The sequence below is a fragment of the Rissa tridactyla genome, chromosome 20 (assembly GCF_028500815.1).
Source record: "Rissa tridactyla isolate bRisTri1 chromosome 20, bRisTri1.patW.cur.20221130, whole genome shotgun sequence".
Taxonomy (NCBI): Eukaryota; Metazoa; Chordata; class Aves; order Charadriiformes; family Laridae; genus Rissa; species Rissa tridactyla.
Window position 1 is genome coordinate 3656100 of NC_071485.1, and position 13586 is coordinate 3669685.

General features: G+C 50.6%; 2 protein-coding genes across 3 annotated transcripts; both read right to left on the reverse strand.

The window, feature by feature from the left end:
• Nucleotides 1–1753: 1753 nt before the first annotated feature.
• Nucleotides 1754–4315, reverse strand: GINS4 (GINS complex subunit 4). Its single transcript, XM_054224911.1, has 7 exons — nucleotides 4165–4315; nucleotides 3850–3936; nucleotides 3435–3548; nucleotides 2868–2965; nucleotides 2454–2542; nucleotides 1973–2063; nucleotides 1754–1861 (listed from the first exon to the last, which is right to left on the reverse strand). Exons 1-7 carry the CDS (start codon nucleotides 4261–4263, stop codon nucleotides 1765–1767), a joined length of 675 nt encoding a protein of 224 aa, XP_054080886.1. The 5' UTR covers nucleotides 4264–4315; the 3' UTR covers nucleotides 1754–1764.
• A 558-nt stretch (nucleotides 4316–4873) lies between these two features.
• GOLGA7 (golgin A7) lies at nucleotides 4874–10551 on the reverse strand. 2 transcript variants are annotated; one of them, XM_054224913.1, is made up of 5 exons: nucleotides 10363–10551; nucleotides 8969–9121; nucleotides 8517–8618; nucleotides 7285–7348; nucleotides 4874–6133 (listed from the first exon to the last, which is right to left on the reverse strand). In XM_054224913.1, exons 1-4 carry the CDS (start codon nucleotides 10471–10473, stop codon nucleotides 7301–7303), a joined length of 414 nt encoding a protein of 137 aa, XP_054080888.1. In that variant the 5' UTR covers nucleotides 10474–10551; the 3' UTR covers nucleotides 4874–6133; nucleotides 7285–7300. The 2 variants fall into 2 exon arrangements, with proteins under 2 accessions (XP_054080888.1, XP_054080887.1); XM_054224912.1 differs by having other exon boundaries at nucleotides 4874–6136.
• Between the last annotated feature and the right edge of the window lie 3035 nt (nucleotides 10552–13586).

Consider the following 13586-nt stretch of genomic DNA (forward strand, 5'->3'; position numbering starts at 1 on the left):
CTCTCAACCCCTTGCTTGATCTACATGTAGAATTTCAGGCAGTGAAATAGCAGCACTTAAACCCTCTGTGCAGAGTCTGCTCTAGTGTTGGATTTACACGTGTAGCAGAACAGCAGACCTAAACACAAATTTTACATGGGCAGCATGAAGACCCCATGGCTCTGGCACAAACACCCTCAGCATGAACCGGTTGCTCTGGTTAGGAAGAAGCTTATGACAAACTTGCAAATGCTGTCTGACATTTCCAAAGCTCTGATCATGATCGCACCATGCACAACCTGATCAGAGACAACACAGCTGCCTGTGGCTCCTGGAGCCACTCGCTCCTTGGCCCAGGACAAGAAATGCCACTATCAGCACAAGGTCCAGGTAGCAATTCCAAATCCAGGCCTACTCTCCAGGCAAATCTCAGATACCTGTAATGGCAAGCGTGGATATTTTACAAGGATAGAGCTATTATTGCCAATATTCCAGGAAAAAGCAGCACAACTCCTCTCTGGCCATATTAGAAGGGGCTGTACTGACACAGCTGTATTCACCCTGGGACACAGGCTGCATAGGCAGACCAAAGCTCGTGCAACCTGCCTTCCCCAAAGGCTGGACAGACTGGCTGTTTGACCCACATAACAATGCTTCAAGGGAGAAACTCAAGGCAAGTAGAAACCCTGAACTCCTGAGCTCATGGCTACCTCCCAGCTGATATCACCAGAAAGACAAAGGGAACTAACTTAGCAAATTCATCACCCTCCCTTCCCACTGCAGGTAACGAGCTGGTGCTAAGCACCTCACACAGGACCCTATGGCTCTCCCCTGCTTGCCCGTGACGTTGCCTCTGTTCTGAGCTACAGTTTCCATCCTTCACATGTTCCCAATCCCTCCTGCTCCTTCTGCAAGAAGCCAGATTTGCTCTGCCAGAAAATATCCTTATGTGTGGTGGTTTTTTGCTCAACAGATCATGTGGCAAAGATGGCGCAGAGGTATTCCCCCAGTTCACCTCAGAGCGACTGGCCACTTGCACAACATCCAGGGTTGCACAGACACTGCAACGAGATCAGAGCTGATGGGGAAGGTGGAGTTTACATAGCTGGTTGCCACACCATTTGGTCAGTCGGGTTCCAGTCAATAGCCTAATTTAAAGAACAGCGCTAAACTGGAACAAGAACGAACACACACCTGCAGGCTTAAAAAGAGAGCACCCTGCTATTTACAAAGGCCTTTGAGGATAGACGTGCTCTGTCCACATCTGCTGTCAAACCAGCTGGGAACTGGAGAGGCAGTAGCTACACTTGTCCCTCCCTTCGGACTCCAAGGGGACTGTGTCAAGGCTGCTGCAGAGCCTTGTTGGAGGGAGTGCTATGACACAGACTGCCCTCGCTCAGGAGCACCAGCGAAAGGAGTGTGGCTGTATTCCAGACGTGTCATAAGCAATTAGGAGTTTGATGAGTGGTGGGAGCAATGAGCTCCTCTGCATCAGCAGAGGGAAAGATGTCCTGCTGTTTTATGTGCATGCTTTCAAGGGCACCCCTTCCAACATCCCTGCCCATCCACACCAGCTCCGAAGGGGACATGGCCCAGCCCCACGCCACCTCCGAAGGTGACACTGCCATCCCCACACCAGCTCTGAAGGTGATGCTGCCAGCCCCATGCCAGTTCCGCCGCGCCGCCCCAGCGCCATCTGCTGTTCCACCCTGCCGGTACGGCGGGACACACCGGTGGTGGCCCCCGGCGACACGCAGCCCTGGCCCTGTGCTTACCGCTCGCCCCTCAGATGAGCTGCACGGCTCCCGAGGCCACCAGCGGGGCAATGGTCCTGTAGCGGATCAGGTGCTGCGAGCCCTCCTCCAGGTCGATGGTGTACTCCCTGCCAGAGACCGGTGACATGTTACACTGCCGCTCCCGTTTCGCTGGAACCCACACCGCTTTTGTGAAATGAACTTACTTATGTGCACTGCACAGGGAAGCGCCCACCTACCTCTGCTCATCTGTCTCTGGCTCGACCAGGATGTTCTCCTGCCGCTCCAACACCCGGAGGAACACAAAGGAGTCCAGGTTGGGCTTTGGAACTGCAGACAAAGGATTCAGAGCGCAAGCTCAGCACTCACTTATGTTCCTCTGCAGGACACTGAGCTCACAAAGGGGTATGAGGGACAGCAGACTCAAGGCCAGTAAAGGGAACGTCAGACATTTCTGATCAGATGAAGTGTGCGCTGCCTCAAGGTAAGACAAGACTCGATGGCAGGGGCTGACATGGTCCTGACAGGGGCACCAAGTGATAGCAGCATCATGCCACGTACCACACAGCAGAGCAGCGTTGTGACACTGTCACCACATCGTCTTTGCTTCTACTAAGTGCCAGCTGGAGGACCAGCCCTTAACATTTCATGCTCCCCAGAGCTTTCCCCACACCCCTGCTGCTACAATGTTCAGATTACCTGGAGTTTGGATGTACTCACCTGATTTTAGGAGCGACACTTTCTGCAGGTTGGGTGGCATGTGTTTTAAGGCCACGTTTTTCAGATAGGTCTCTGTGTTTGCCATGTACCTGAAAAAAATCACTGGAGCATTTACCGGTTTAATCAAATACAAATTTATAGGGAGAACACTGAGTGAAAACGCAAGCGACATCTCCTGGTCCCACAGGCATGGCCAGAGACAAGCATAATGGCTTGCCCTGGTAACTGGCTCAGATTACCAGAGTTATTTTACTTCAGGTCTTTCCTTATTCATAAGGAAACGTCCTGGTAAACCCCATGATTCTTACTGCAAACCTGTCTAAGGATAACAGTCTCAAGAACTGTTCAGCATAACACATGGGAAAGTTCTATAATTTATATAAAGGGAGAGAGATGCACCCAAAACGTACTCACTCTTTAGCAAAAGCAAACTCCTCTGGTGACAGAATGGAAGGCTCCCCTTCGGCTCGAGACTTCTCCTTCTCCAGTACATGGGGGAAATACTTCTCTATCTGGTATTGGAACAAAATCCCCAAGACTGTAACAGACCTCTCCCAGTAGTTCAGTGCCTATAACCCCCACTCCCAAGAGGCTTCCCCTGCAAGCAGCGGTCACTGCTGTACTGGTGTATGCAGCAGCCACAGGCCTGCCTAAATTCCTGCTCCTGAATTAACAGGGATATGGCCAGCTGGGGTCTCCACGCTGCACAACCATACATGTACGCAGCAGGACCCAGGCAGAACGTGCAAGCATTCAACTCTGCCATCCTGGGCTCAGAAAACACTCATTGCAATGCTGTGATCCTCCATCACAACAGAAAACTGTGTCCAAGGAACGAATTCCTTTGGGTTGTACTTCAGAGGACACAGAAAGACAGCACGCTTTAACTAAGCGCCTTGCTGAAGCTGGAGGCATTGCATGGTTAAAATTCACGCCTGAAGTCAGTCTTTTTCATCCCCTGGGCAGCACTGCGAGAATTACCTTCACAAGCCTACACCGCAAGTAGCTACTGAGCACATAACGGATCCTTTCAATCTCCATGCGGTGAACGCTGACCTTCAAGTCTCCCCTCTTCGCCCGCTTCAGGTTTGCCTCCTACAAGGAAATGCAAACAAAAGTTAAACAGCTGAAATGTTAAATAACAAGAACCAGAGAGGAAGACATGTCTTTTACATAGAGTCCACAAAACCAGACTGCAGCTGCTTTTGGTGACACAAAGCACACTGTTTCTTTGTTTCTCCCAGTCCCCCCTCCAAGACAAGCCTGAAGAAGGTACGCAGAACAGCCTTATCCCAGGGACAGAGCAGCAGACAACCCTGCCATCCCCAGGTGTGTACCTGCCAGGTCAGGTAACCACAGCCTGCCTGCACCACCACCCCAGCCCCGCAGAACCTACCATGTGGTCCAGCTGCTCCACGACACACTCAATGATCTCAGGTTTGCTCTCCAGCAGCTCTGGGGCAAACTTCTCATTCAGCCAGGCCTGGAAGAAGGCACACTGTGGGTAGAAGCGAGGAACGCACCTGCTGTACGCCCCAGCCCCCGGAGAGACCAGACACTCAGCCTTCCCCACCTCCCCACCGAGCCCAGGGGCCCGGCCCCGGCCGCCCCACCTCTCCCCAGAGAGCCCAGGCCCAGCTCTCGGTCACCCCCAGACCTCCCCCAGGAGCCCCGGGCCCGGCCCCCGGCCGCTCTCCCCAGCTCACACCACCTGCTCCAGGCTGCGGATGAGCTGCGCCGGGGTGAGCACCAGTTCCTCGCTGCCGCCGTCCGAGTCCGCCTCGGTCCCCTCAGCGCCGGGCGCCGCCATCTCCCGCCACCGCCTCCGCGCACGCGCCGCCCGCCCCACGGCGCAGGCGCTCGGTGCCGCCCCCAGCGCGCAGGCGCCCCGCGCCCAAGATGGCGGCGGCGGGGCGGGGGCGGCGGCGGAGCGCGGTCCGTCGGAACCGTGAAAGGCGGCGGAAGAGAAGAACGCGGTTATAGAAACGGGCAAAACGGCTGCGGCTTAGAAACCACGTCTGTCTGTGGCCACGCAGTTTTACTGTCACCGTGAGAGAGGAGAAAGTCCGAGCAGCGCCTGCAGGGCCCTGCTCATTAACCTGCTCATTAACCTGCTCATTAACCAGCCCGGGGAACGCTGCGCCACAGAGCTCAGGTCTTCGGTTGTGAGTGGCCGAGATGGAAAGGGGAGCAGGTTACAAAGCCGCCAGCGTTACAGATGTGCTTTTTATATTCTCAGTCAAACACTCTTAATTACAGGCTATAAACACAAGCTTTACCTGAAATAAACCGCGTCAGATGAACTGATCTTGAAGCAAGACTAGCTGTTTTGTTCACAGCCCCGATCCTGCTGCTGCAGCAGTAAAAATCTCAGCGTAGCGCTGCTTTATGCAAAGCGGTGCTATCAAGTATGACACAGACACAGTTTAAGAAAAAATTTACTAATCCATTAGTACTTCTGCCAATATTGCAACAGATGTGAAAGGCAAACACTATTACAGTTTAGAAAAAGCAAGTTTTATACAATTAAAATATTAAACAAATCTCAAAAAAAAAAGTGGCTGAGTAATAAGCCTGGAATTTCAGATCCAGAATTAGCACCTACAGCACCACCGAAGCCAAAACTCGATCTCTTCTGCGTGAGTCTCCTTTTCTAAATTCCTGAATTCCTTCTACAACGGGACAGTGACAACCTAAAGCAGGACATCCTCGCTTTCAGAAGGGAAAAGGATACAAGAGAAAAATATTAAGCCAGCTTGGTTTGTAGGAACTTCACTCTTGCGGGTATTGCTGAGGAATGTCGATGCATGGGGGATACTAAATAACGCACAGTTCTACGCTTCAATAGTGTGCCAGCAGACAGAATTAAGAAACCATCTTATACAACATCTAACAGTTTGTCAAATCAATGTTTTCCTATAAATTATATATAATAAACCCATAAAGAAACAGTTTTACACTTCACATATTAATCAGAGTAGGGTAGGAATTGTTATGTTTATTGGTTCAGCATCCATTTCATTGTACTTACTGTTCCATGAATGAATAGACCCCCTCTTCTGGTGAGCATTGACAGATGCAGTAACAGCACAGATACAGTAGTAGAAAAAAACACCAGTATTAAGAGTCCAGCTATTCCTCCCCCTTCTAGGAACAACCAAAACATTTGAACAAATAACACTTTGCCTTCTGGTTTTCCACGAGAATCAGCATGGGAAGCATAAAACGCTCATTGCCTTGAGTCCCTTCTCGCCATGCAGAGGCACTGTGTCTCCCCTCACTCCAATACTGAACGGGAGGGAAGGCCTCGTTTCTGGAAAATTCCCCACTCTGACTTGTAGCTTCCAAAGCCTGATTGTTGTACAGAAGGGTTTAACAACTAGGGAGGAACAGCACTGCACTTATGTGACTAAAACTAGACTTCTGTCGGGCTAGGTGCCTCGTTTCTTTCAGAAGAGTACGTAGCTTTACCACTTCTGCTTTTTCTTGAAAAAAAAAAAAAAAACTAAGAAGTTTGCCACAAAATGGATGCTGACCAGCTAGGTCACCCCATGTGGAGCAGTTTTAGGAAGTTAGTCCTTGTAGTAGATGGCACTGTGGATCTGGCAGCAGAGAAAGGAATGATGCTCTGAAGTAGGAGGTAGGGGAACTCTGATACAGCAAGTCCACTGTTGAGCTATCTGCTAGAAAAGAAGTTTCATATTATTAGAAACTATTACTAAATAAAACCAACAAAACCCTACACAAACCTCGACACAGCTATACTTTGTTATCTTAGGAGGTATGCAGCAGGAAAAGCAGCGTTACCATGTGCTGTGGCGAGTAGCAGAAAGAGAAGCCAACACTCTGGATTTCATTTGTCCAACAAGAAATAAAGACCTTTACTTTGTTTCTCTCTGCATAACAGGCATAAATATTTCCAATCTCTTTTCTGCAGACATTGCCAACAACCTAGACTTAGACTGCCATCCCAAGGTCTGGAGAGCACCTAAGAAAAGTTCAAATTTGAGCTTTTCAAAATCAAAGCTTAATGAAAGTTCAATAGGTATTCTGCAAACCCAGGGATAGTAATTTTGTAGCTCTATACTGCACGCAATTATAGTGATCTTTATTTTGGCATCTCACTTTAGAGTACTCTAAGCACTCTCTTCACTTTGTGACTCTGCCACACAGTGTCATGAAAACTAGGTGTCTTTCAGCAACTTTTCCATCACAAGTAAAGATACTGACATGAGAACTGGAACAGCATCCATCTGAAAAACTGCAATAAGAAGTTTTTGTATGCTAGAATACACTCAGGGACATGCAAAGATTTTTCCACTTAAAACTATTGGGTAGGATAAGATCTCAAAGACAGTAGCGGATCTCAGAGTTCTTCTGAATTTACACAGATGTTGCAGAGACCACTAGAAGTCCTGGCTCCCTAGCCAGAGTCCAATCCTCTACCACTACACAGGACAGAAAGACAGTCTGCGTTTTGTAGTGCCCGTGTAGGCTGCATTCACATTCTCCAGGACAGTGTGCAGGCTCCAAATGACTAGGTGACAGCTGAGGAGATGAATACCTAATACAGTTCCAGTTCCAGATATTAGGCTTACTTGGGTACTCATATGGCTTTCACAACAGTGTTTACTGATCATAAATATTGGCAATTCACCAAACTATCCAGAACTCATGACACAAGTCTTTCATCATTTTTGATATTTCAGTTATTAGCATTCATTGACATAATGCCAAGTATTGAAAAATATTCTGTCTCAGCATGACAGAATCTGCCGCTCTGAGCACAGAAAACAGGTTGAGACTGATCCAGTATAAGGTTAACATGTACCTGAGACTCCACAGTTTTATCTTCCGCTGGTCATACCTCTGTCTTCATAAATGGTAATTTCAATCTGCACAGAAAAGCTGTTAAGGAAACATACTATAAAAACATTATTAAAAAAAGGCAATAAAATATTAAGATATCAGAATCTCATTTTTCTGCTCCATGCCTGCTGTTTCAAGGCTAGTTTCAGTGCTACAAAGCAAACAGAACACCACAGATAAGAGACGCCCTGTCAGGTCAGTCAGTGGTCTGTCCAGCTCAGGACTGTTCTGACGAGAACAGGAGACGCTGCGCGTGGAGGGTTTGTGAGCCTCGACACCTCCCGTTACATCTCAGGAGAAGCAGTGTACCAGACACATGTTAACACTTCGACAGCTCAGCTACTAAGTCACTAACCAAACTGAAAATGCTTTTAATCAAGTTTAATGTTTTGTGTTTTTTTAGGAGGTGTATGCATAAAAAAATGTGGAAAACATATTCAGAATAATGAAGTCGTGTAGGTGACAGCTATGGGCTATATAGACAAATACACATATAACCCAACTGCAAGGAGTTGGCCTTAGTATGCATATAATTGGCATTCTGTGTTTCAAGATGCTTTGGTTCCAATATTCTCAAAAAATGATACATGTTACTCATTCTACCCCCAGATTTGCTATGCGAGGTCTTTACAACCACTAAGGTAATAACTAGATAAAATCCCTGCAGTGTGGTTCAAGAGTTGAAGAAAAAAGGTTGAACTAAGCCATGCTAGAACCATGCAAGTGCCAGGCTGGTATCAACTTACAGAGATGACATATGGTGAAATCTTCACCAGAACCTGAGCCGAGGGTTGCAAATTAAACAACAGCCACCTCTTGCTTTCACATCATCCATTTCTGTCCTACCAAGTTGGTCACTTTTTCCCCCCTAATCGGACAAACTGCATTTTCAGTCGTCACTGAAACAAAGGAAGCATCTGAAGTGTAGAAGTACTCTGTTTATACATGCTGTGTTTTCAAGGAAGTCTGAAAGGATGGATTCCAATACTGCACTTTCATTGTCTTTCGATGTGACAGATCTTAATGTACTAAAATCTGACCAGAGAACGGTACACAATGGAGAGTAACAAGACTAATCACATATTCTGCGTATCACAGGTCAAGCATGAGCAGATGGTGCCATACTGAGATAAACAGGTAGCATCTCATAGATTGTCTCCTGCTTTGTCCACCTAAGAAACCACAGAAGGATACAACTCTTAGTCCTCTTTCAATGGGGTCTGTCAGAAGGAGGCCCTGAGGAGCATAAATCTTCTCGTTCTGTTCCTGAATGAACTTGGCAATTTTCTTTAGAACCTGGTAATAGAACAGCAGAGAAGTCAGAGTTTCAGGTTTTGCTACATTACAGTTAGAGCCCCAGCAACATCCCACATACAGCAACATCTGGAGGGCCTAGCACACAACTAGAGATGGAACTTGCATTATTCCTCTGAAGTACAAGCAATCATTTCATTACTCAAATTGACTAACATAGACAAGTCTGTCTGATGTCTATGTGAAATCACTCTGCAGTAAGATCCAGAGTCTATACGGAATTTGTATGACAATGGTGCAAGTCACAGAACACCTACCAAGAAATAAGTCTTTGACTGAATTCTACAAGACATACTGTCTTCCGAGTAACAAGGTAAACAAAAGACGTGCACCTTTTCATAATGCGTTTCCATGCACAAGAAGATGGTATAGGCAGTCAGACAGGCGAGGCATCCTTCCAGGTAAGATTGGCCCCCAAGTTTTTCAGCTTCTGCATAGAGGTTATTCAGTGTTCGGACAGTCTCTTCAAACTGCTGCCTATCAATCTGCAAGAGAAGTCAAGTTTAGCTGCCGTGCCCTGTACATTTCAGAACTCACCGGTATCTTCAGATATCTACCTTCATTTATTGCTTATTTGCACTTCCACATTTTCCAGCTACTGCGTTTAGAGCCAAAGTCTGAAGGACACTTTGAGTTACAGACCTGTAGTTCTTTGTTAAATATCCACCCAGTGATTAGACCAAGTCTGAATTCCAATACCATGTGAACACAAAACAATGAAGAGTAACATAACTAAACCAATGTGCAAGTCCACTGGAAAAAAAAAAGCTTAAATCACATGCAAAGAGATCTGCTAGATTAAAAAGAGCACTTAGGGAGTGGATTCACAGAGCTAATCTTAATATCAATAATGCCTTGCCGCTGCTACAGTACTGGTCAAACAAGCTCTGAATAAAACAATACAAAACAAACGAGGAAGAGAAGAAAAGTGCAGTGAGAAAAAGAAAAGGTGTTAGCAAAGAGTATTTGTTTTGCCATCAGTTGAAGATATTACATCTGACAGCATTAAAGTACTTGAGACAGTACTTGTGAGGCCACTGAACAGGCTCAGCAGAACTGGCTGGGCTCCACAAGAGAGGACAGTGTCAATGCACCACAGTACAACAACGCGCGCTTTATTCTCACCGACATAATGAACACATTCTATTTTACTGCTACAAAAGACAGCTGCCTTCCTCACAATTAAAGAAAGCACAAAGCACCAACATTTCATAAACACCGAAGAGAAACATTTTAAACTATTTTTCATGCAGCTTTTCACTGCAAATTAGAAGTATTTTCTTAGTGCAATTGATCAGAAATGCTATTTGGACAACAAACAACGCTTTTATGCCAAAAAATAAACAACATCCAAAGCAGGATATGCCTTTAAACTTTGAAATCATGCCTCTAGCACTATGCGTAGGGCTGAAACAAAAAGAGAGGATTAGGAAGCGCCAGCCTCCTTAAACTTACAGATATGAGACCTGAGCACCGCCCTGCCAGGATGCCGGCGGGAGCACTGCTCCCGGAGACGGACACGGAGGAGACCCGCCGCCTCCCTCCCGCCCCGACCCTCCCTCCGCGGGGAAAGAGCGCAGGTTTGCGCAGGAGACAGACGCAGAAGGGGCTCAGGGCCCCGCAAAAGCCACCCAGGCGCCACCTGGTTCCCGTCCGCAGGCCCTTCCTGGGCCCAGCCCTCCCCGGCCGCGCCCCGAGGGCCGGGAGCGGGCCCGCCCTGCTGTACCCTGTTCTCCAGCTCAGCCGGGAACTTGCTCTGGAATTGGCACCGCGTCCCGCCGCTGTAGTCGCGCTGGATGAACACCTTGCCCGACACGGGCGCCTGCTGCGGCCTCATCGTGCCGCCGCCGCCCGCGGCCCCGCCGCCGCCCACTCCTCTCCACTCCGCCGGCCGCCGCCGCTCACTTACGGCTGTCGCAAAAGCGTCGTGACAGCTCCGGGCTGGGGAAAGGGCGGAAGCGGCAGTGCGCAGGCGCAGCGCGGCCGGGACGCTGAGGGGCAGGGCCCCGCGCGCGCGTGCGCGCCGGCCAGCCTCCCATTGGCTGCACCGCGACTCCTCCCTCCCACCGCGGGCGCGGTCAACCCCACCCGCGCACCGCGTGGTACAGCCCACGTGACAACTCCCCGAACACGCGGTACGGGTGGTGCCGCCGCGCGCGGAGATGGCGGAGACCGGGGGGGCCCGGCGGGGGGCCCGGCGGACGCCCCTCAGCTCCCCTCCCCGGCCCCCCTCGGCCCCCCGCCGGGCCCCCCGCCCGGAGCTTGCGGCCCGCTGCAGGGCCGGCCTCGGGCCGCGCCGGTCCCGCCGTCTCTCCGCGAGGCTGCCGCCCGGCAGGCCGTGGGGGTCCCGGCTCCCTCCGCCCCACGCCGCCTCAGGTGTGAATTCCGCCATGTTTCCCTGGGAATCGGGGCCGGCGGGGTCTGTTCCCACCGGCTGGGATCGTTTCCAGGCCACTTACCTTTGACCCGCAACCTTTGGCCCTGGCAGCCATGCTTCCACAAGGCCAAAAATCGCTTGGTTTAAGGAAAACCTGAAAGTTCTCGCCAAACCCTGGCGAGCAGCGAGGGAAAACGCTGACCACCGACCGCCCCACAGCACGATTCCCTGCCCTCTCCGTCTCCCGGTCTGATGCTGGTCACCCCGAGGCATGGGGGCAGCTGGCGGGGGACAGACAGTGTGTGGCCGAGCGGGATGGCCCCGGCACTGGTCCTTGCAGCCCAGGCAGTCCCCGGCCCTGCCACGCCAGGACTCCTGAGCTCCCGGCTGGGGCTCAGGGGTGTTGCTGCAGGGCTGCACGGGAGCTGGCACCTCACCCTGGGCCCCCAGGCCAAACGCAGTTTTGGGGTTATGTTGTGCCCTTTGGGGCTCACCGTGGAGTTTCGCTGCCTCCTCCTGTTTCTGTGGCACTCTGTGAAGCTGCTTTGTCCTGCTGGGACAGCGCATGGGACAGGGCTGGACTGGTGGATCCGAGGTGCTGAGCAGGGAGATGGGGACGCCGGGGGCAGCACCCTTCTGCTGAGGATTTCCCACTTTTGCCCATCGCTGAGCAGCTTCAGAGCTGCAGCAAAGGGCTTGAAAGAGAACCGTACATTTTCCAGAGCCTTTGGGAGCCTGGTGGGGTGTGTTGTGGGCAGCAGGACATTAGAATTGCAACGAGACAGCTTAGTTTGAAAATTCTTTAGACAGCGGGAAAGTTCACATGCTGCAGCTAAATGGCTTCTGGATCTAATGACACTGTTAAAAAACATTTTAAATGAACAAAACAAGGCGAAGGTGAACGTTCTCAGGAGGTGGAATGCTTTGGTTCAGTGTAACGAAGTGCTGTGGCCTCCACAAAACCCCTGAAAAATGACAGCAGCCTTTCAGCTAATTCAGAAATCCAGGAACTGGAGAATGATACAACTAATTGAAGATTTCGTAGGTCTCTATGGCAAGCTGTGACAACAGGATTAAAAAAAAAAAGCAGACTCTAATTATGGGCACAATTACTGAGCCTGGGCTGCAGCACAGTCCTCAGCCAGTATTTCCTGAGGTCACACACGGGAGATACTAGCAGCAAGTCTTTCTGCAAAAGCTGTCAGTGAATCATTTAGTGTATGTCTGCGTTAATTAATGAAGTACTTCCACAGAAGCACTGCAGGAGCTTCAGGTCCAGTGGCGGCAAAGTCTTACAGACACACCATCAGCCAGAATTAAGAAACGTGTATTGGTTGGATCCTCCCCAAGTAATCCTTGTTCCTAACACTGTGACTTGTGCAAATGAAGCCGGTCTTTTGCCTTCAGCATTCCCAAGAGTCTTTCTCATCTGGCAGTTGTGAAATCAGATGATCAGAAGATGCTGTTCCAAGGTTCAGAAGAAGCTAGCTAATCAGTGACATGTTTATTTAAACAATTATTGGAAACCATCACTTGGTTTCACACAAAGTGAAGCAAAGCATTTGGGACATGTAGTTCCGTTACTTGCTTACTGCAGCTGCTCCTTCTCAGTCTGCCGAAGCTCCCACTTAGGAGATGATGTATGGGAGGAGGGTTCCCCAGCGTCCCAGGGAGGAATGAACTCCAGTGCAGACACGCTGGCCCGGGCCACGCTCCATCCCGGCGGGGTCAGTCTCAGAGCACATCGCAGGGGGCCGGACCGGCTTTCCCCCAGCCCGGGCACCGCAGCTGTGCCGGATGGGGAGGTGTCCCCACTCCTCACAGGGCTCACGGAGCGAGGACGCGCTGCCAGGCTCCCTGCCATGGGACCTGCCGGGACACTGTGCAGGCAGGGAGGGGGTCGGACACGGCTCTGCTGGCCTCTGCCCACCTCTCCATGGATCTAACCTCCCTCGCCGCCTCGGCAGGTGTTCCCTGAAACTGTCTCCCTTCAAATCATGGTAAGACTGGCAGAGTGCTGCTGGGTGGGAGAGTCCTGCTGTTCTGGAGCCGAAGCTGTAGGGGAAGAAGGGGGTGCGCATGGGTGTCTTCCTTTGCCCAAGCACCAAAAAGAAACATGCCCGTGTTCTCCTTCGCCAGGCGGCACGGTGTTCACCTCTCTCTCTGCAGTGAGGTCCGTGGGTCGCGGGCTCACCCTCTGTGCCCCTCATGCCCCTGCAGTGGTTTGTAGGGATTACTTCTCCCTAAACCTCTTTTCTCTCACGGGAGGATGACAGAGTTCCCAGCCCTGGAGCACAGACCCTGAGCAAAGTGGGAGCTGTGAATCCCAGGGATCTCAGCTCACCCCAGAGCTCCCGGTGCCCGGCTGCCTTGGGGCCGGCACATATGGGAGAGGAGAGCCAAGGTCTCTGTGATGTCCAGGGCTCTCCTAAACCACATCATGGCTCTGCCTGCGCCTTCTCACAGCAGTGCTGACAGCTGCCGAGCGAGACAGACGGGCCTGTGCTGGTGGGGGACAGGGCACACCTCCAGAGAGTGGAGATTTTGGGTAAAGCTGGGAAAAAAGACATCAT